Source organism: Heptranchias perlo, chromosome 9 (genome assembly GCF_035084215.1).
Source record: "Heptranchias perlo isolate sHepPer1 chromosome 9, sHepPer1.hap1, whole genome shotgun sequence".
NCBI lineage: Eukaryota > Metazoa > Chordata > Chondrichthyes > Hexanchiformes > Hexanchidae > Heptranchias > Heptranchias perlo.
Genome location: NC_090333.1, coordinates 26,862,595 through 26,885,819, shown reverse-complemented (window position 1 = coordinate 26,885,819; position 23,225 = coordinate 26,862,595). Strand labels below are relative to the sequence as shown.

The following is a 23,225-nucleotide window of genomic DNA, read 5'->3' as shown; positions in this document are numbered from 1 at the left end:
TTTCAAGACTGCAATGTACCATCTGCCCTTCCCTTGACTAAATAACATTTGTTCTGTACTTCCTTCCTGGCCTTAATGTGAGTGGCTGTGTGCATCAAAAATGTTATCCTCCCTTTATGAGGAACTGAGTCTATGCTGGAATTTCAATTAAATGTAAGCCAGGAAATTCCCTCCCCCACCCCTTCCAGAATCCAGAGCTGGAAACAGGGATCACACTGAGAGATGTAGGATGCCCATCACAGGAGGAGGAACTTCACATGCCAGGAGCAAGTGACTGGATTAGTAACTAATGCCAGGTAGCTAAAAATGGTTATAATTGAAAGTGATCCTGCTCAGAGGAAACAACTTCTCTATCATAGGTGAAGTTAGGAAAATAGATTGCATATGCAGAACCATTTAGTCCATAATATTTCCCCATCTTAGTCTCCATTTTTCTCCTCTAAGTCAGTGCTTGTTCCGTAGGTACCAGCAACCTTCTAGTACCTCACCCAAAGAACCATTCTTTACATGAATGAATGTCAGAAGGTTTTACAATTGGAAGATACTGAGCATGAACAATTCAGTCACTCTTAGTTAAAAAGCTATTAATTAGAATAGATTTGTGACACCAACTCTTTGAAGCGTGCTTTCACTCTCTCATTTTCCAGCCAGAAGTGTGCACGTGCTTCCTGCCCGCCACAGTGGGGCTTAGTAGGCCGCTTATTCATAGGCCCAACTCTGTGGAACTTGTTTTCACTGTCTCATTTTATTACTTATCCTGTTTTCATAGTATTTTAATCTTCTGAGTGAAAGCAAACCTCAAACACAGGTAGAATAAAAGGTAAAACTTTATTTCAGCGTGAATATATTTGAGAAAGTTCTACAAATGAGGCTTTCAGAGAAAATAAAATCAATGGCAAATTAACAAATTGGATTGAAAACAATTATAGTAGAAATAGAAAGTGAGGGGGATTAGAAACATTCTGGATGGGAGGCACTGACAAATAAAGTTTCACATGGATCTCTTCTGGACTCAGTAATTATTTTCCTAAATGATTTAGAGGAGGAACTTCTTATAAATGATTGCACAATATTCAATGACATTAAGTAATGTTTAGACCAGAATTTTTAAAAGTGTACACTTAAGTTAAGAGACATCAATGCTGCAGAATGTAACACTTTTTCTACTCTGTCATTGTCACATATCCCTGGTCAAATAAAGCATTAGATACAGAAAAGCTCTCAATAGTGTTTGGCCCAAGATGATATTTTGGTTAAAGCATAATCTGAATCAATCATATTATTCCATCTATAATTCCCTGTCCCAACATAATATTCAGTGGCATGCTGGTTGGGGATTGAGTAGCAATCACTGGTGTTACTCATGCTAACTGCAACTAGAGATATTGCTGCTGACATGTATCGGTCAATATGTTTTTCATCAGCTTCTCTTGGTCCTCAGGACCGAATCCAAAACTTGTCAGGTATTCTTGTACAGATCCGTATCTGATAAGTAAAAAAAGATGAGTAAAGTCAGTTTGCGTATCACAAATAAGTGTCCAACCTGGGGACAGACAGGTTTACTTGTCTTGGGTGCTTCGGTCACATGTTTACTCTCAACAACTCTTAACTGATACAGTTTACTCTCATTAAAGGGTGAGCCTTTTATCAGTTGCTGCAAGTTTCAATGTAATATGGGGCTGAATTTCAACACCAGTAAACCAGCTTAACTTGGGCAGGCAGGGTCAGAAAATCAGGCTGGGAGCTATTCCTCCAACTCCGCATCACCCAGGATTTTCAGCTGGAAATAATATTGGACATATACGTTCACCCAGATATTAGCAAACGTATTGCAATTGGACGGAAAGGATGAGAATGTCTCATGGTATATTTTACATCATTTGCTCCTTATCAATGCTGGGCACAAGGAATGCAGTACATTCCTGATGCCCAGATTTGCTATGGCTCACTATTAGAAATTTGAATGTTAAAAGGGCCACTTTGCCTAATGCAGTGCATCATTATACCGACTCAGGCACTGTAGCAATTTCACTCCTTGCCACTTGAGGCAGGCAATCTGACCGTAGCAGAAACACACCCAGAACCCACCCAAGGATGAGCCTAGGAACTCTGAGGTCTGGAGCATAGGTATAGGAGGGTGGAAGTCCCAGCCTGCCAAAGATCTGCTGCCATTGCTGCAAATAGGAAAATCTGGTCCTAGTTGTCGTAAAAGCCCCTGTTTCTATTAACTATCCCATCCTTCATCATTTTAAACACCTCTATCAAATCACTTCATATTCTCCTCTGTTCTAATGAAAACAACCCCAATTTTTCAAATCTTACTTTGTATTTCTATTGCCTCAACATCCTTCCTAAACTCCACACAGTACGCCAGCTGTGGTTTTACACAAATTTGCCATTACATCTCGACTTTTAGATTCTATACCTCTTTCCACAGAACCCAGTACTCCATTAACAATGAGTTGAGAAGCTTTCTGAGGCTCTATAAAAGGCTTTCTAAAATTTTACTTACAAACAATATTTCACATTCACCAGCAGCCTATTCTTTAGATCTATTCAAATCTACACTTGAAGTTATGCCAATGAGCTGTCCAAGGAAAACAACCACTTCTATTTGAGTTGCCTAAAACCCACCAATAGCCATTCTAGCAAAGACTGCACCAAAAGTGGAAAATATAGACTTAAGTTTCTGGGACTAAAAACCTGGGAATCTCCCGTGCAAAGCCGGGACCTGGTGTTTCTGGATTCTGGCCTAATTTCTGGTCCTTGCAGCACACTCCCATCGGGGTTATGGTAGAAGTGCTGTAGATCTTTGTCCCCATTATTTTCCAAGTATGAAGCAGGTCCCTACAATTTTCATTTACTTTTTGTCTATGTGCTCCAATAATGTTGCCATTGTTTCTTTTGTACTTGATAGAAACTCTTCAGTCATTCCTCGTTTTCTGACACAATAGTCATAAATTTTATCATAAATTTCCTTCAAGCCTTCCTGAGGAGAAAATAAAATGAAAAAGTCAGCTGTGCAATCAACTGGTGCAACATTAGATTCAATTGCTGAATTCATGCAGACAAAACATAAACTGGAATCTTCAAACCCACAATTAAAAGGCAGCAAACTTTCATATCAAAGGTCAGAGGGGATAATTGATAAAAGGGTCAATTCCATGTTCCTACACTCTTAGTGGGAGCCCTGTTCACTGAGAACTATAATGGACAGAAAATCAAGGACTATACACCCACGATCTACAATGTGCTCCCAGGCAGCGCAGCTACCCATTGGAAGTGTGGGATCAAGAAATAGACCTTAAAATGCATTTGTAATAAATTTAAAATAACCAGAACTATTTGTGAGAAGATGCTGAGCTATTTTAAAGGAAAGGTTAAAAGAAATTGGAATAGAAATTGGATCTCTGCGCCCATTTTAATGGCGCAACAAGGCCCAATTTTGGGAAGTAACGTCCTGGGACTCAACTACTCCTGAAATACATCCGACCTGAAATTGGATCGGGCTATTTTTCAGCAGCTTACAGCAGGAGTTAGGCCCTTTGCATATGCCAGGGGAAATATCCTCCCTGCATCCAGTCTGTCTAGCCCTGTCAGAATTTTATATGTTTCAACAAGATCCCCTCTCATTCTTCTAAACTCGAGTGAATACAGGCCTAGTCGACCCAATCTCTCCTCATACGACAGTCCTGCCATCTCAGGGATCAGTCTGGTGAATCTTCGCTGCATTCCCACTATGGCAAATATATCCTTTCTTAGGTAAGGAGACCAAAACTGCACACTACTCCAGGTGTGGTCTCACCAAGGCCAGTGTATAACTGCAGTAAGACATCCTTGCTCCTGTACTCAAATCCTCTTGCAATGGAGGCCAACATACCATTTGCCTCCCAAACTGCTTGCTGCACCTGCATGTTTGCTTTCAATGTCTGGTGTACAAGGACACCCAGGTCCCTTTGTACATCAACATTTCCCAATGTATCACCATTTAAATAATACTCTGCCTTTATGTTTTTCCTTCCGATGTGGATAACTTCACATTTATCCACATTATACTGCATCTGCTATGTATTTGCCCACTCACTCAACTTGTCTAAATCGCCTTGAAGCCTCTTTGCATCCTCCTCACAACTCACGATCCCACCTAGTTTTGTGTCATCAGCAAACTTGGAAATATTACATTTGGTTCCCTCATCCAAATCATTGATATATATTGTGAATAGCTGGGGCCCAAGCACTGATACCTGCGGTACCCCACTAGTCACCGCCCGCCTCCCTAAAAAAGACCCATTTATTCCTACTCTCTGTTTCCTGTCTGTTAACCAATTTTCAATCAATGCCAGTATATTACCCCCAATCCCATGTGCTTTCATTTTGCACACTAACCTTCTGAAAATCCAAATACACCACATCCACTCGTTCTCCCTTATCTAGCGGTCGCCACTGGAAAGGTAAGTTTCATTCATTTTTAGAGTGATGTGCTCCACGACACTCCTGATGGCCGCTGCTGACCACGATCGCCCCCCCCAACCCCCAAGATCCTCCCGGGGACTTAACTGAGGGGGCGCTGCCAGTGAGGCAGGCTTACCGAAAAGCGATTCTTCAGTCGCTCGAGCTGCCTGTGGAGGCGAGACAGGTGCCGGCAGCTCGCCGTGATTATTTAGATGAGGCCCGAGGAACAATTTCTTACGATCCTCGGGCCTCCGCCTTCAGGTGCTTGAAAACCGGCCTCAATAGATTTCTAGGCCATTATGTCTGTGTCTGTTTTTCAGTGTGTCTGTGTGCAGATGTATATCTGTGGTGTCTTTCTTTGTACAATTTTCTTTTTGACAGTGAGTATTGCCAGACTATTTGATCTTGGTGGACATCACAACTGAATCCAATCTTATCTGTACCCAATGTCCACACACTCATGCTTCCAAAAAGGGCATTTAGATAGTGACCGGGATTGTGAACCCTGGCTGAGGTATAATTTAATGGCACTTTCAGCCTTTTTTCCAACTGCTTATTCCTCAAGTGGAAGTGTAGACACTTTGGTGTAGAAATGCATCAATGGGCAGTAGTGCTTCAGCCACATGGTAAAATTGGGCGGGACCTATAACAGGCAGCCGATACAATGCCTCCTGTTTTGCACTACCTCCCAAATTGAATTTCTACTCCTTAGTGTTGCCATGTACCTTGTTGGCTATTGCTGAGTTGCATTACATTATGAAACTTTGTCCTCCTAATACCACCATCCTGGGTAATGGGAAAGCATTTAGTTCTCAGTGTTCTGCAGGTAACTGCAGAGGAACCCATGGCATCTGATCAGAAAACGTCACGCAAAGGAAAGGTACTTTTCGGAGCAGGATTTAGGAGAAAAGAGGTGGGCCTTGCTCAGGTTTTGAATATCTCCTGCTGAGTAGTAATAGAGGGGCATCGGCAGATGTTGTTCCAGTAGGAGCAAGAGGAGGTGAGAGGCACAACTATATGTAAGATATGAAGCCTGTGTTTGTCCTACATGATATTCAGCTTACTTACTGTGGAGGCTGTGTAGTCTTCAAGAACCTTATCCCTTGTCAAGCCAACACAAGCCTGTATCAAAGCAGAGGCGATCCCAGTCCTGTCTTTCCCAGCAGTGCAGTGTATCAAAGCAGGGACATTTTTTGGTTCACTCAACAACTTCAAGACTGTGAACAACAGTATTAAAATAACTTTTCAATCACAAGGGCAATTACTAATTTCAACCATTCACGTGATTCATTTTGTTTTTAAGTTATTATACTATAAAATACAGCTGATTTAAAAAAAAAATGTTTTAAGTGTACATGATGCATTTAAAGTACACGGGGGAGAAAGGAACAGACGATTATGCTCACAGGATGAGATGAAGTCGGGTGGGAAGAGGCTTTTGTGGAGCACTGATGTTGACTGAGTGCAAATCCCATTTATAACACCGGCGTACAGGGGGAGTGGAAACTTGAAGTGCAGCCTTTAAGAAGTCCATTATGAATAAAGATTTCAGCAACAGCCTTGGGGGCAGCAGGTAAATAGTAAACATTTTGAGTCGAGTGTCAGGTAGGTGTAATCAGTGGCTCTTGTGAGATTTTGTGGCACTTTTAAAGAATGTTTCTCACGGGGAAAACGGGCAGAGGCCACCATAGAAGGGAACAGAGCACTAGGAGGAAGCACAAGAGTCGAAGTTATCATTAGGGGCACAGGTCATGGGTTTAAGCTACTCCTACGTCAGTAGTCTTCATTACCATTTCTTATGGCGAACTCCACGCACTTGTATCGTGGACAGAACCCAGACCCAATGCAGCATAGCTATTAGCGAGCGGAAACTTGGTGTAAACGGGTATCGCTCCTAATTGCAGGCTTCAAAAAGCTCGAAGGATATTTGCGACATAGGCGAGGCACTGGAAATGGCGTGTAAAAAATCCGGGCCAAATGATGGGAAAGAGCCAGCTCTGCAAAGTGTGCTCCAGGCATGCGCCAAGAAGCGGTGAATCGGAATTTTTACCATTACAGCTTTTTTTTTTTTGCAAAAAAAATATATTTCCCTCATTCGGTTTGACAGAATATTAAACTCTTACTTGTAAACAGGTATGTTTGGGAGGTCTCAGTCCAATCGATGTAGAGCTCCGCCAGCCCCCTGGGATTGATAACGTGTTCCATCAAATACCTTTCAACCTCTGACTGATTCAGCTGGCCCATTTCATGCTTTTGCGGCTCTGTCAGTCTGCTCACACGAAGATGTGCACACTTTCCCGATACAAAACCCAGGCCGCAGCGCACGTATGGCACATCCTCACTCAGCAGGTCTCTGGTGGTTCCTTTTGTTTTCATGTCTTCAATGTCTTCCTCTGTAACAATCACTCTTTTATATGCAGCATCAATCGGCTTCTCCTCCGCTGGAGAACTCACTTCGTCAGGCTGCCGAAGGTCGATGATCATTTTAATTCCCAATACATCCGTCAGATATTCCACATCTTCCTCCGTCGCATCATCTGGGAAGGCTGAGCGGAAGATTTTCACTGAGCCTGAGCACAGTTGCCTGAAGTTTACGACCTTTTTCAGCTGAGACATGTTTTTTTTTATATATATATATAATATATCAAATCAGAAAATACTGGAGAAGCTCAGCAAGTGAGGCAGCGTCTGTGGAGAAAGAAACAGGGTTAACGTTTCAGGTCAATGATCTTACGATATTAAAAGAGTTCACGTTTTTAAGCAAATACCGAGCCAGGGAAAGGGGGAGGAAAAGACAAAAGGGAAGGTCTGTGATAGGATGGTGGGCGGGAGTGATTAAATGACAAAAGGGATGATGGTGCAAGGCAAGGAGGGTGGTTATGGGACAAGTAAAGAAATAAAAGGTGGGTCTAGAGGAGCTGTAAATGGCAACATTAGAACCATTACCAGCACTGATGTCTGAAAAAATGGGAATGGTGGTTATGATCTGAAGTTATTGAAATCATTGTTGAGTCCGCAAAGTTGTAAAGTGCCTAATGGAAAGATGAGGTGCTGTTCCTCGAGCTTCCGTTGAGCTTCATTGGAACAGTGTAAGAGGCCAAGGACAGAGAGGTCAGAGTAGGAGTGAGAAGGGGAATTAAAATGGCGAGCGATCGGCAGGACAGGGTCACGCTTGCGGACTGAGCGGAAGGTATTTTCAGCAGGCTGTTTTTCCTTATGTGTGATTTCTGCTATAGCTGAAGTGTAGTAATTGGTTTGAGTTTGCAGAATTGAAATTGGGAGTGCACAGTCTGGCTACTGTGCATCGTCTATAGAACAAAATAGTTAGATTAACCTGTTAATGACTGGACTGAACTTTCCAAAGCAGTACATTCTTTGCTCAGAAAGATATCTTGCACAATGAACAGTAAGAGGTGCCATGTATTTAATTTAATAATCAATGAAATGGTAGCCTTATTGGTTAGAACCAAATTAGTTATATATTCCTTTAAATGTGTGTTAAGGAGCAGTCAGGGAATGGTTCCTTCGCCAACCTGACGAAGTGAATTCTCCAGCGGAGAAAAAGCCGATTGATGCTGCATATAAAAGAGTCATTGTTATGAAGGAAGAAATTAAAGACATGAAAACAAAAGGAACCACCAGAAACATGCTAAGTGAGGATATGCCAAACGTATGCTGCGGCCTTGGTTTTATATCCGGGAATAATGGTCATCTAAACTTCTGTTCTGTGTCTTATGTTTTTCATTATGCTTCCCTATATTGTGACTTCAATATAAATTAAAATCAGGAGAGATGTGAAATGAGCTGCTGACTCGCTGGGCCAGAAATCACGCAGAACGGTAAGGCAATGCTCACTGCAACTCCAACAAATTTAATTAACAAAAATACTCTTGAGTCTGTGGCATCCAATTCCTTGAATTTGAGCTTTAAACAAAATGTGCGCTATCAACCCAGCCTCTGCGCGACTGGAAACGTCTGTGAGGAGAAGACACGCCCACAAAATCTGTCAGCAAGAGAAGCCGTGTCCACAGATTCAGGCTGCATTGCTCAAGCAGGCAAGCAGACTTCATTCATTTAAAGTTAGTATTCTTGATGTCTGTAAGGAAAAACTCAATTAAATGATTCCTCATGGTTCAGACTCGAGCATATTGTCCAAATGCAAGCTTATTACTCAGATGCCAATAGTTTTTTTATTTGTTCATGGGATATGGGCGTCGCTGGCAAGGCCAGCATTTATTGCCCATCCCTAATTGCCCGTGAGAAGGTGGTGGTGAGCCGCCTTCTTGAACCACTGCAGTCCGTGTGGTGAAGGTCCTCCCACAGTGCTGTTAGGTAGGGAGTTCCAGGATTTTAGTATAATAACTATTACGGATATACAATAAACTCATACAACCTGGTTTCCTGCAGACTCAAGGTGATCTGGCCTGGCTTCTGTAGGTTGGACTTCTGACCGTCCTGTCCGTTTAACTCCAAAAAGCCTGCTGCTTGTCCTTATATCTTCCTCTTCCATGTCCAGAACCTTCCCCTTTAATGTGAGTCAACTCACACGATGTCCAGAATGTATATTGAAGTGAGGTTCCTCCAGACCCTGACGTAATGGCCATGTTGATAGTTTAATTGCTAATCAGTTTAACCTGATGTCTCCTGTCTGGCAATACATAGGGACAGGAAATGCCCTGGGCATCCCAGATAGATAATGTGATGACTGGCTGGCCTCCATTGTTCCAGCTAACCTCAGATATTAACACATATCCTTATCTGTTATTCACACCGAGATGTGATTAACTTTGATGGGACACAAAGCAAATTCTAACATTCCCCCCTAATGAATCTTAGTTTTAAACTATTTTTTGTTTCTTTCCTCTCCAATCACGTTCACCTCCCAGCCTGATTACCTTAAGTCTACAAACTCACAAATCACACAGTACCAGCTTATTTACTAATGATTTTGTGGATTTTGCTAATTGCATGGAAGCTCTGCATACTAATGGAGACCTCCCAAAAGACCCACATACATAGGCAGAGCCTGCCAGAGCTGCCACTGGTCCTCCAACCTGCGACACACGCCGCATATATATATCAAATTAATAAGGACAATAATGGTCAATACAAATTGAACAACTAAGAAAGCATGAGAGAGCATACGAGCCCAGACGGATTGCCCCACATTATATACCACGTCGCACCATTTGTTTTGATTCCTTTCTCGCTACCTTTATTATCCTGTTGCATACGAATCAAAAGTTCTTGCGAGGTAGCTGTACGTTGAAGGATTGACTTCAGGCTAAGAGATAAGAGGGGGAATCGGGTGGCTGAAGTGGACTACCGACCTGAGAGCTTCCTTCTGAAGGGACAGCTCCAACTGTATTTTTGTAATGTGGTGCAGGTGAACTGATAAAATTTACCTCCAACTTTGATCGGTTCAACTGGGAAGAGACAGAATATAGGAGTATTAATCAGGCACCGGGTTTCCACATGACGTAGGTGTGAGGCACTGGTTGTAATGCAGTACCTTCCCCTGCCCACGTGGGCCGTTCTCACTTGGCCAGGACTCCATTGGCTTACGGCAACAGTGCAGTTTGGAGAATGTTCGTCCAATGTGAACCCACATGCGGGTGTAGTATGCTGGTACACATCGCATCTACACACCCCTTTGTTTCCAACTTGTCGGCAACACTCGAGGTCTGGGGCTAACCACGTGGCCTTGCTTTGTTAATCAACGATTGGGGATAGTCCCGAAATTCCTTAAAGGTGGTACTGTCATCAGAATGTTCAATGACTCCTATGGATTCCACCTTGTACAACGGCACAGGAGGGGCTGTGGAGTTCACGATGATCGGGATTGCTGATATCACCGGGACCTGGCCATCACTGCCCTGAGAGTGGGCCCAAGGGGTGAAAAAGGCCAGGCTGTGCCAGCTAATGCGTTTATATTCTTCCTCCGTCTTATTGGTCCCTAACCAGGTGGCCAAGTGGTGATTCTTGACAAAGGCAGGAATACGATTAGATTGAAAGGTCAAACAATCCTTTTTATAGTAAGGTAAGCGCAAAGTTTCCATACGTACTACAGGTAACCGCTTTGGAGATGTTCTGCTGCGGATACTCCTGGTTGTTTTCCACAATAATCTTATTGACGTTATCTGAGATAAACTGCATGGCCGCCACTATCTCTTGGGTATATAACAGAGTTTCCCCGCTTTGGTCATTTAATTTGGTCAAAAGCCCTTTTAGTTGCCTCCGCAGGACTTCATTACATTCCCACATAGATTCGACATCGATACGATTCAGGCCGGCCAAGCCAGCGGTGGCTCCTATCCCCACCCGTTCAGCTCGACCTCTTCATTTGTGTCGGACCTTCGGCCCTTCACCCATGTCTGGGTCAGGGCTCCTCCAATCTGTTCCTCGCCTGCGAGTCCCCTACCACTTCATTTAACATGAGGCGAAACATATTAAGATAGCTACAGTGGCACAATCCGTCAGGCATATGCAGAGAGGTTAAATTAAAAACAACCGGAACAATTTCAAAGTGCACATCGTTATATAACAAATCTCCTGATTCCATCACTTCTAACACATTTGTTTGTGGATTAGGGAGTAACCTGGGACAAGGAGGACCCAGACTCCTGGCAGTGTTTTTACCTGGTTTCACGATGGCCTCTAACCTCACATGAGAGCTGACATAGGCACTGTCGTCACTCGGTTCACAACGGACGTTACCACTTTGCCTATCCCAGAACTGGGGCCAGTTAAACTGGGGCCAGGCCATTCTTTCCATCAAGTTGTTGGGATATTTTCCCCTTATAGGACACCCCGCCAAATTGGCCTAGAAACCACTGCCACTGGATGCCCACCGCTGTTCCATTCCCGTTACAGATGCATTTTACCCGAACCCCTTGCCTTTCCTCCACGTGCGCGCCAATAGTTCGAATCCCATACAACACAGTTCCGCTATTTCTCTCACCCTTTCTTCTCCCATCTGATTATATTTATACCGTCTTTCTTGAGGGCCATGCCAGCACCAACCCTTAATCACCGCTGAGTGACACATTTGAAGCACGCCCAACTTGATTATCATACACATCCACCCAAAGATTCTTGCCATACCTGGGAAGTGATCAAACACAGTATCTGGTTACCTATCATTTTTTGCTGTTTCTTCTGGCCTCATCTCCTGCCCTGTTTTGGCCAGTGTGAGGATAACCGGAGTGAGGGAGCGGGGTCCCAGGGCCATATAATCACTGGACCATGCCCATGTGGGCTGGGTAGTTGGACGGGGCTGCAGCTCCCTGTCGGTAACGGCCAATGGTTTGTCATGTGGCCATCATTCATCAGCGTTATCCGACATGATAATCTTTAAACTGTCTGCTCGTCCCTTAGGTACATCACCTTTATATGGTTTCAGCTGGTTAACATGGACCCACCAGTCAGCATTTTTACATTTAGATCCTTGACAGTGTATTTTGTACACTTGTGGACTTAATTTGTCGATGATTGGATAAGGACCCTCGAACTCTGGGTTCCATTTCCCCTCTTGACAATTGACCCGGGCCATCACCTGGTCTCCCACCTCATAACCTTCAGATTCGGCTGACGAACACCCAGGGGACCCTATTCTGATCATACCCAAGTTACGGGCTGTGGACAGCTGCACCTGCTCCAAATGGTTTCAGAGCAATTGCATTCTTTGATCCATGCGGACTCCTTCCACCTGGGGGCTGGATAGACAAACAGCCACCCACACTTCTGGCAGCCGCATTCTCCTCCCAGTCATAATTTCATACAGGCTAAATCCCATACTCTTGGAGGTGGTTCCCCTAGAGCCATTAGAAGGAGGGGTTGCAGGCTGTCCCACTCCTTCCCTGAATCAGTGAGGGCTTTCACTAAATGATTTTTAAGGGTTCGGTTCATTCGTTCCACTATTCCTGCTGCTTGGGGATTATACGGGATGTGGAAACGTGAAAACATGATTTAATCCCCAACAATTTAAGAGTTTCTTTCATCACCTGACCTGTGAAATGGGAACCCTTGATCAGATTTGATATTTTCTGGCAGACCCCACCGGGTGGAAACATGCTCAATCAGGACCCTTGCAGTTTGATTTGCAATAGCCTTGGTGACTGGGAAAACTTCGACCCATTTTGAAAAACAATCTACTACCACCAGGGCAAACGCTTTGCCCCTAGAGGCACGAGGCAGTGGTCCAATATAGTCAATTTGGAGGGTTTTCCACGGACCACTTGTTGCTTTTACATGGGCCGGTGGGACTTTGATTTTTGGGCCTGGATTGTACTGGGCACAGACAATACACTGATCCACCACTTCATCCACAATTTGCCTTATGTTAGGCCACCACATATTTTGGAGTAATCTCTGTGTTAGACTCTCTCCCTTCTGATGTCCACTGGGCACATGTCCATTGGACAATTTCAGCCCGGAGAGAGCTAGGAATTATCACCTGGTTTTGGAACCATCATAATTGATCTGGATCCCAGGTGATGTCCTCCCTGTTTTTGGGACACCCTGGGGGCCATGGCACGGTGCCGCTCATGGCTTGCCTAATTGCTTCAATCCAAGGGTCCTGGCTCTGCACTTCCACCAACGTCAGGCTATTCCGACGGGTGGACTGCACCGGAGCCATGGGAGCCTTAGCCACGATCGGGCTGCCCAATCCTCCCCACTCTCCCAGAAGCCTCTGCCCAATTCATCAGCCTTGCGGTTCTCATCTGCCCAGGGGGTATTTCTGGAATGTGCTTTAACCTCCACCATGGCTACAGGATGTTGCCGCTCCCTCGCTTGGCTTGGACATATTGCAGTAATCCAGCGAGAAGGAATAGTTTGCCATCTGCAGAAGCAAAGCTTCTCTTTTCCCAGATGCATAGATAATCACATCGTTCACCTGACGAAGGAGGAAGCCTCCGAAAGCTTGTGAATTTAAAATAAAATTGCTGGACTATAACTTGGTGTTGTAAAATTGTTTAAAATTGTCAACCCCAGTCCATCACCGGCATCTCCACATCATAGATAATCAGTTAGGGATAGACAGGTAAAGTGACTATCAGAGAAAATAGTTAAAGGCTTTTCCCTACTGGCATTTGAAAGATGTAGGCTACAGCCACCAGTTCAGCTTGCTTTGCCGATCGGCCTCCCACCAATTTAACCGATTTTCCTATGCCCTCCTGGGGTACATAAACTCCAAATCCTGACACAGGTCCCTCTGGTGTAAGGATACTAGGCCCGTCCACAAATACGTGCAGTGAGTCAGGTAGTGGATGGGTGCCAAACAGCCCTTCACCCGGTTTCTCTGGTACCTGAAGGCCAGCCGCTAAATACAAGGGGTGGCCGTATGTCTGACTATCAGGTTATGTTCCTGCAAACCTAACGTCCATCGCGCAATCCTGTTACTGGATACTGTTCCATCCCGCAACAACACGGACAGTAACAGTTCAGTAGGAGTATGAGCAGTGAGGAGGACCACCTCCTCTAAACCAATAATATATGTGAACTTGTTAGTGGCCCAATACACAGCCAGTAGATGTCGCTCACATGCATTATATGTGTGTTCCACAGGCGATAGGCCGTGGGAGGCATATGCCACAGGAACCAGTGTCCCATGTCGTTCCTGCAAAAGGACCGCTAACAGGGATACATCGTTGGTAGCTACCTCCGTGGAGAAGGATGTCCCTGCCTCCGGAGTTTTTAATGCTGGTGCGCCAGCGATAGCCTGTTTAACCTGTTCCGCTGCTTGTTCCTGCAAGGGCCCCCACTCCCAGGGAGTTTTTTTTGATTCGTTCATGGGATGTGGGCGTCGCTGGCGAGGCCGGCATTTATTGCCCATCCCTAATTGCCCTTGAGAAGGTGGTGGTGAGCCACCTTCTTGAACCACTGCAGTCCGTGTGGTGACCGTTCTCCCACAGTGCTGTTAGGAAGGGAGTTCCAGGATTTTGACCCAGCGACGATGAAGGAACGGTGATATATTTCCAAGTCGGGATGGTGTGTGACTTGGAGGGGAACGTGCAGGTGGTGTTGTTCCCTTGTACCTGCTGCTCTTGTCCTTCTAGGTGGTAGAGGTCGCGGGTTTGGGAGGTGCTGTCGAATAAGGCTTGGCGAGTGGCTGCAGTGCATCCTGTGGTTGGTACACACTGCAGCCACAGTGCACCAGCGGTGAAGGGAGTGAATGTTTAGGGTGGTGGATGGGGTGCCAATCAAGCAGGCTGCTTTGTCCTGGATGGTGTCGAGCTTCTTGAGTGTTTTTGGAGCTGCACTCATCTAGGCAAGTGGAGAGAATTCCATCACATTCATGACTTGTGCCTTGTAGATGGTGGAAAGGCTTTGGGGAGTCAGGAGGTGAGTCATTCGCTGCAGAATACCCAGCCTCTGACCTGCTCTTGTTGCCACAGTATTTATATGGTCGATCCAGTTAGGTTTCTGGTCAATGGTGACCCCCAGGATGTTGATGGTGGGGGATTCGGCGATGGCAATGCCATTGAAAGTCAAGGGGAGGTGGTTAGATTCTCTCTTGTTGGAGATGGTCCTTGTCTGGCGCGAATGTTACTTGCCACTTATCAGCCCAAGCCTGGATGTTGTCCAGGTCTTGCTGCATGCGGGCTCGGATTGCTTCATTATTTGAGGGGTTGCGAATGGAACTGAACACTGTGCAATCATCAGCGAACATCCCCATTTCTGACCTTATGATGGAGGGAAGGTCATTGATGAAGCAGCTGAAGATGGTTGGGCCAAGGACACTGCCCTGAGGAACTCCTACAGCAATGTCCTGGGGCTGAGATGATTGGCTTCCAACAACCACTACCATCTTCCTTTGTGCTAGGTATGACTCCAGCCACTGGAGAGTTTTCCCCCTGATTCCCATTGACTTCAATTTTACTAGGGCTCCTTGGTGCCACACTCGGTCAAATGCTGCCTTGATGTCAAGGGCAGTCACTCTCACCTCACCTGTGGAATTCAGCTATTTTGTCCATTTTGGACCAAGGCTGTAATGAGGTCTGGAGCCGAGTGGTCCTGGCGGAACCCAAACTGAGCATCGGTGAGCAGGTTATTGGTGAGTAAGTGCCGCTTGATAGCATTGTCGACCACACCTTCCATCACTTTGCTGATGATTGAGAGTAGACTGATGGGGCGGTAATTGGCCGGATTGGATTTGTCCTGCTTTTTGTGGACAGGACATACCTGGGCAATTTTCCACATTGTCGGGTAGATGCCAGTGTTGTAGCTGTACTGGAACAGCTTGGCTAGAGGTGCAGCTAGTTCTGGAGCACAAGTCTTCAGTACTACAGCCGGGATGTTGACAGGGCCCATAGCCTTTGCTGTATCCAGTGCACTCAGCTGTTTCTTGATATCATGTGGAGTGAATCGAATTGGCTGAAGACTGGCTTCTGTGATGGTGGGGATATTGGGAGGAGGCCGAGATGGATCATCCACTCAGCAATTCTGGCTGAAGATGTTTACAAATGCTTCAGCCTTGTCTTTTGCACTCACGTGCTGGACTCCGCCATCATTGAGGATGGGGATGTTTACAGAGCCTCCTCCTCCCGTGAGTTGTTTAATTGTCCACCACCATTCATGACTGGATTTGGCAGGACTGCAGAGCTTTGATCTGATCCATTGGTTGTGGAATCGCTTAGCTCTGTCTATAGCATGTTGCTTCTGCTCTTTAACATGCATGTAGTCCTGAGTTGTAGCTTCACCAGGTTGGCACCTCATTTTTAGGTACGCTTGGTGCTACTCCTGGCATGCGCTTCTACACTCCTCATTGAACCAGGGTTGATCCCCTGGCTTGTTGGTAATGGTAGAGTGAGGAATATGCTGGGCCATGAGGTTACAGATTGTGCTGGAATACAATTCTCATGCTGCTGATGGCCCACAGCACCTCATGGATGCCCAGTTTTGAGCTGCTAGATCTGTTCTGAATCTATCCCATTTAGCACGGTGGTAGTGCCACACAACACGTTGGATGGTGTCCTCAGTGCGAAGAAAGGGACTCCGTCTCCACGAGGACTGTGCTGTGGTCACTCCTACCAATACTGTCATGGACAGATGCACTTGCGACAGGTAGATTGGTGAGGACGAGGTCAAGTAGGTTTTTCCCTCGTGTTGGTTCGCGCACCACCTGCCACAGGCCCAGTCTGGCAGCTATGTCCATCAGGACTCGGCCAGCTCAGTCAGTAGTGGTGCTACTGAGCCACTTTTGGTGATGGACCTTGAAGTCCCCCACCCAGAGTACATTCTGTGCCCTTGCTGCTTTCAGTGCTTCCTCCAAGTGGTGTTCAACATGGAGGAGGACTGATTCATCAGCTGAGGGAGAGCTGTAGGTGGTAATCAGCAGGAGGTTGCCTTGCCCATGTTTGACCTGATGCCATGAGATTTCATGGGATCCAGAGTCAATGTTGAGGACTCCCAGGGCCACTCCCTCCTGACTGTATATCACTGTACCGCCACCTCTGGTGGGTCTGTCCTGCCGGTGGGACAGGACATACCCAGGGATGGTGATAGAAGTGTCTGGGACATTGGCTGAAAGGTATAACTCTGTGAGTATGGCTATGTCAGGCTGTTGCTTGACTAGTCTGTAGGACAGCTCTCCCAATTTTGGCACAAGTCCCCAGATGTTAGTGAGGAGGACTTTGCAGGGTCGACTGGGCTTGGTTTGGCGTTGTCGTGTCCGGTGCTTAGTGGTCCGATGCCGGGTGGTCCGTCCAGTTATATTCTTGTTATGACTTTTTTTAGCGAGATTGTACAACTGAGTGGCTTGCTGGACCATTTCAGAGAGCAATTAAGAATCAACCACATTGCTGTGGAGTCACATATAGGCCAGACCGGGTAAGGACGGCAGGTTTCCTTCCCTAAAGGACCTTAGTGAACCAGATGGGTTTTTATGACAATCCGGTAGTTTCATGGCCACCATTACTGATACTAGTGCCTTTCCTAAGGGGGCGATTCGGGCCGCAAAGTCCTCAATAAACATCCTATGGTATCCTGCCAACTGGAGGAATCATCGCAATGATGGGACACCGAGAGGTAGCGGGGTACCCTTTACGTTGTCTATCTTATCTTCAGCAATTTTCCTACACTGATGCGATAGGATAATTCCCAGATACGTTACATTGGGTTGTGCTATCTCTGCCTTTTTGGGGTTTAATTTCAGCCCACTCTGGGTGATCAATGTCAACAATTCTTGGAGCAGTTCCACATGGTCCTGCATGAAGTCTGTATGGAGTAGGATATCGTCCACATATTGGACCATGGGCCTCTCTCCGCGAAAAGCATGCCAATTGGCCTTGTAACATTTGGTGAAAGATGGACGGGGAATTGTGGAATCCCTGTGGTAGGTACTGTTGGCCCTGCAGGGTAAGTGCGAATTTATATTGACATGGTTCATTGAGGGGGACAGACCAAAAGCCATTTGAGGCATCCAGTACCGTGAAGACCTCTGATGTGGCCGAGTTACTCATTTGAGCCTCTGGGGAAGAGGCGACCGTTGGCGCCACAGCTGGGGAATGATGATTGACTTCTCTGTAATCAATCGTCAACCGCCAGAACCCATCCGGATTCTGGACCAGCCAGACCTGGGCAATTACAGTTACTGGCTGTCTTACGCAACACTCCCTGTGTTACCAAGGACTCAACGACCTGTGCCATATGTCCCTCTGCTTCCTTCGGGAACCGGTACTGTCTATCGGGCTAGGTGGGATCAGGGCCTTGTATATTAACTTCCCAGTCCATTCTCCCACAATCGTTCTTATGTGTGGCCCAACATATAGCCTGTTTGATCACCCCCTCAACCTCAGGCTAGTTGTGCCTGAGAAGTTGGTCAAGGCGGTACTCAACCTATACCCCCACAGACCATATTTTCCCTTCCGGTCAGAGTACTACATTCCCTCCCGTATTCCCTTGCCACAGACATTGATTAATCATGTTTAACACAATATCATGTTTCCGGAACTAATCCATCCCTAATATGCCATCTGACTCCTCGCTGTCTCCCTTTGTCCAAACCATTGGGTGGCGGGTGGTCATATGCCCACAGTCAGGCTGGTTTCTGCTAACTGATCGTGGACCATCCCTCCCCCAAAGCCTCCCAGTTCTATCACCCCTTTATAGGCGAATGTCTGGGGAATACTTCTCCATATTCATGTGTGGGTCACCCCGGTATCGACCAACAACATTCGGGAAATACCCCCCACACTTGAGGTTACATGGGGCTTGCTGTAGGGGTCTGAATGAAACTCACTTACAGACCCCCGTTACCAGCACGGCCACCAACTGTCCTAGTGGACTTGGGGCATTACGCGACCTGGGCCCTGTGGCGTACATCCGCCTCACCTGCCTGGATTCCCTCATATATCGTTTCAATTCCTCAATCTCTTTCTGCAAACGGTCCACCTCATCGGTCCCTCTTCCTATCGGGCCCTTCCCATGGGGCCCACTAGATCCCCCTTTTGGACATTCCCCGGAAAAATGTCCCCTTTGCCCTCAGTTCCAACACCCTGGAGCTGACCGAGTCTGGGTTTTAGGGGAGTGCTGGACGGGGGGCCCACTCGTCCAGTTCCATTAAAAATTGCGTGGTGCTGCCGATGACATAATCGGGTCACTACTTTTACATTTCAATCAGGCTCCCGTCTGTCAGTAGCGGGAGCTTCAGCCGACTTCAAAGTCGTCAAAGTTAAAATCCCGCTGGGCGGGAACAGACCAACCTCGGGCCGGTAACTCAACTCACCCGATTTTCACCCCTCCCATGCACTGGGGAGGGGTTTCAAATCAACCCTGTTTCATATCTGTGAGAGAAGCATTATACAAGCTTTCTATATAATATTACTAACCTTGCAGGAAAGGCATTATATAGACTTTTCCTGCGAACAAGGCTTTCTGTTCTCTGATATTAAGCATCAACAGGCTTTTGGACACCTTGAATAGATAAGGCTCCCTTGAGTAATGAGCATCCTGTGTCATCCTTATCTCATGTGCATAAGATGGGTAAAGGGAGTTGGCTATAGTTTAGTAGGAATACAGGATGCTTTGTGCAAACATGGTGTCCTTGATAAGTCGGAGACAACTAATCATAAGGATGGCGGTGATGTCAGATGTTGTGTGTCATCTGGAATGTAAAAGAAGTAAAATGGATGGCAGCTCCATGAGACACAGAGGGTGATCGATTGGAGGCCCCATGTTTTCATACAACCCTAATACAACTAATGTGTTAAAAACTTATATAAGCTGAGAATTAAATTGTATTTGTTAGAACGTACTTGGAGCACAGCTGAACAGCTCAACTATAATTTAAAGGACCGTTGAGAAGAGCAGCTCGGAACCTTGTATGCTGATAAACTTTGTCAGGTTGTACCCCAACATTTTATTAGTATCTTTAATTGTACTCTTGTATTTTAACATCTTTGCTACTTATTATAACTTCTTAATAAAGCTATTATTCTTTGGAACAAAACACCTCCTAGCCTTTTTGATTAAAGACCGCACCATTTAATACATCACTCATAATATCTATCAACCTACTAGTATCAAGAAAGCCTCCAGAAAAATGTTTTTTTTACTGAAAAACAAGTAACATATTCACATGCTCAGATGCACTCATACATACATTTATAAATACATGTATGTGTGCCACTATACACGCATTGTAAAGCTACTCAAAAAAAGGGACAAAAATCAGAAATGGAAAAGGAACAAGTCCTCACGCCGTAAAGAAATAAAAGAGAGATGCAGAAAACGACACTAAAATTACATATCAAAAGAATTCAACAAAATTTCTTACCAGCATGATTGCTGAACCTGTTTCTAAACCAGAAAGTTTACTTACTATGGCAGTCCTTTTCATAGCTGAACAGATTAGTACAGATTTAAACTTCTGGGTTCAGTTCAGCAGACTCTTGTTCTGTTTTGGATTGAGCTGACCTTTATATGGTGTTCCTGATTCCAGTAAAGAGGATGACGAGCTTGAAGGGGAACTGCCCCATTTGGACAGCAGGATGTTTCATTTAGATTAACACTGAGAGTTGGAAAGTTGGAATTACTGTGTAATGTTTTCTTACGAATATGTGATATCAAATTTTCCTTTTGCTAGTTTAACAGATAGTAACCTGTTTAAAATAAATGGGTTATGCTTCTGACAAAATAGCAGTGGAATTTAATGCACATGCATTCAGCATTTGTAGCTAACACTTCACACAATAGTATGGTGACTTGGAAGGTTTGGCAGGTTTCCAATAACCGTGGAGTGCTTGGCAACAACAATTGTATTTACAGTTTAAAAACTAGAATTCTTTGAGGAGGAGACATGTATTGTAGAAAGGGGAACATGGGCCGAGAAATGCAATGGCCCCGAGCCTGTTTTTCTGGCGCAAAATGGGCGTCTTAACAGTCAATATGACAGGTGAGGCGGGCCCGCCCATTATGCACTGCAAGTGCACTGCCCACCATACAAGTCGGAGAACCCCTGCATAAATTCACTCTACGACTGTTTCCAGTGAATGAAGGGTCTAGAAGAAGAGACATAGATATAAGATTAAATGCAAGGGATTTAGGACAGAGGGCAGGAGAAACTTTATGAGGTTGTGAGGCAGTGGAACAGTGGGCCACTCAGCCCCTGGGCCCTCTCCGCCACCCACAGGGCATTGACCGATCCATTGACCGAAGGCAAATGGTATGTTGGCCTTTATTACATGATTTGAATACAGGAGTAAAGATGTCTTGCTGCAATTATATAGGGCCTTGGTGAGACAGCACCTGGAGTATTGTGTACAATTTTGGTCTTCTTACCTAAGAAACGATATACTTGTCATAGAGGGAGTGCAACAAAGGTTCACCAGACTGATTCCTGGGATGGCGGGATTGTCGTATGAGGAGAGATTGAGTAGACTAGGCCTGTATTCTCTAGAGTTTGGAAGAATGAGAGGTGATCTCATTGAAACATATAAAATTCTTACAAGGCTCGACAGGGCAGATGCAAGGAGGATGTTTCACCTGGCTGGGGAGTCTAGAATCAGGGATCACATTATCAGAATAAGGAATAGACCATTTAGGACTGAGATGAGGAGAAATTTCTTCACTCAGAGGATGGTGAATCTTTGGAATTCTCTACCCCAGGGGGCTGTGGAGGCTCAGACATTGAGTACATTCAAAACAGAGATCGATAGATTTCTAGATATTAAAGGCATCAAGAGATATGGGGATGGTGCAGGTAAATGGTGTTGAGGTAGAAGATCAGCAATGATCTTGTTGAATGGCGGAGCAGACTCGAGGGGCCGGATGGCCTACTCCTACTCCTATTTCTTATGTTCTTATATGCGTAAACCCTGTTTACATGTGTAAACAGAGATTTCACTGGACTTTCAGTGAAGTTACATCGGTGAAGTGAGAATAGCTCTGAGGAAATTCCCTGTCCATATAAACATTTTACAATAGGTTAGATAAGGAATGTCCTTAAGGTTGGAAACCTGCCATCCTTACCTGATCTGGCCTATATTTAACTCCAGTCCCGCACCAATATGGTTGACTATTAACTATTGACTATTAACTATTAACTGCCCTCTGAAGTGGCCGAGCAAGCCACTCAGTTGTATCAAAATCACTACAAGGAATAATTACACGGACTGCAGCCGTTCAAGTAGAAGACCCACCATCTTCTTAGGGCAACTAGGGATGGGCAATAAATGTCAGCCTTGCCAGTGATGCCCATATCGCGGGCATGAATTTTAAAAAAGGTGGTTGAAAGAAAGAGGATTAAAGGGATAGTGCCAGCAGCATCTAAATTAAATTGTAAACTGAGAGCACTTTGAAACAAGGCTCGAGCTGTAGTTCTTTAGGAAGCAATGACAATGAGAAAGAATACCAATTATTTTGCTACTCTTCGGGATATGATACAGGTGTAAAAATAAACAGTAAACTCCACACTTATAATCCTAGCAATTAGCTTTTAACAATAGCCAAGTTGCTAATTTCCTGAAGTGTAATTCCCATTTCAGTCATTTAATGCAGTATAATTCAATCTTTTCAGATGATCCTCTCTGTTTCAAGTTGCCTCTTATATTATGCAATCACACTGTTTCCAGAGGGTTGTGCTCCTGGTACATAATGATTGCTTTTCATTCCTCCCTCAGAAAGTGATATAGATGCCCACATACATAAAGTACATTTTTATAGTGCACAACGTACCATAAATTAAATACATGTAGCATATGGTAGGGTGCGTGACCTAAAATATGCATCATAATAGAATGTGTCTCTGAAATACAGTGAGAAACAATTTCTTGCAACAATGCAAAAAAATCTAATTGAAAGCCAATATTGTTTGTCTAGCTACACTATTAACAGTAAGCAGGGGATGGAGGTTCTCATGGGAGCAATTGGATTCTTTATTGGTTTCACATCACAGACTCTTTCAGCCAGAAGTGCCGAGTGGACGATCCATCTCAGCCTCCTCCCCATATCCCCACCATCACAGAAGCCAGTCTTCAGCCAATTCGATTCACTCCACGTGATATGAGGAAACAGCTGAGTGCACTGGAAACAGCAAAGGCTATGAGCCCCGACAACATCCCGGCTGTAGTACTGAAGACTTGTGCTCCAGAACTAGCTGCGCCTCTAGCCAAGCTGTTCCAGTACAGCTACAACACTGGCATCTACCCGACAATATGGAAAATTGCCCAGGTATGTCCTGTCCACAAAAAGCAGGACAAATCCAATCCGGCCAATTATCGCCCCATCAGCCTACTCTCAATCATCAGCAAAGTGATGGAAGGTGTGGTCGA

The 23,225-nt window shown here is 45.2% G+C and overlaps 1 protein-coding gene across 1 annotated transcript; it reads right to left on the bottom strand.

The window, feature by feature from the left end:
- Positions 1-809: 809 nt before the first annotated feature.
- LOC137325218 (uncharacterized) lies at positions 810-20,293 on the bottom strand. The gene is made up of 5 exons (XM_067990058.1): positions 20,276-20,293; positions 6,576-7,140; positions 5,521-5,669; positions 2,865-2,989; positions 810-1,485 (listed from the first exon to the last, which is right to left on the bottom strand). The coding sequence occupies exons 2-5, from the start codon at positions 7,066-7,068 to the stop codon at positions 1,377-1,379; spliced, it is 876 nt and encodes a 291-aa protein (XP_067846159.1). The 5' UTR covers positions 7,069-7,140; positions 20,276-20,293; the 3' UTR covers positions 810-1,376.
- Positions 20,294-23,225: the final 2,932 nt, after the last annotated feature.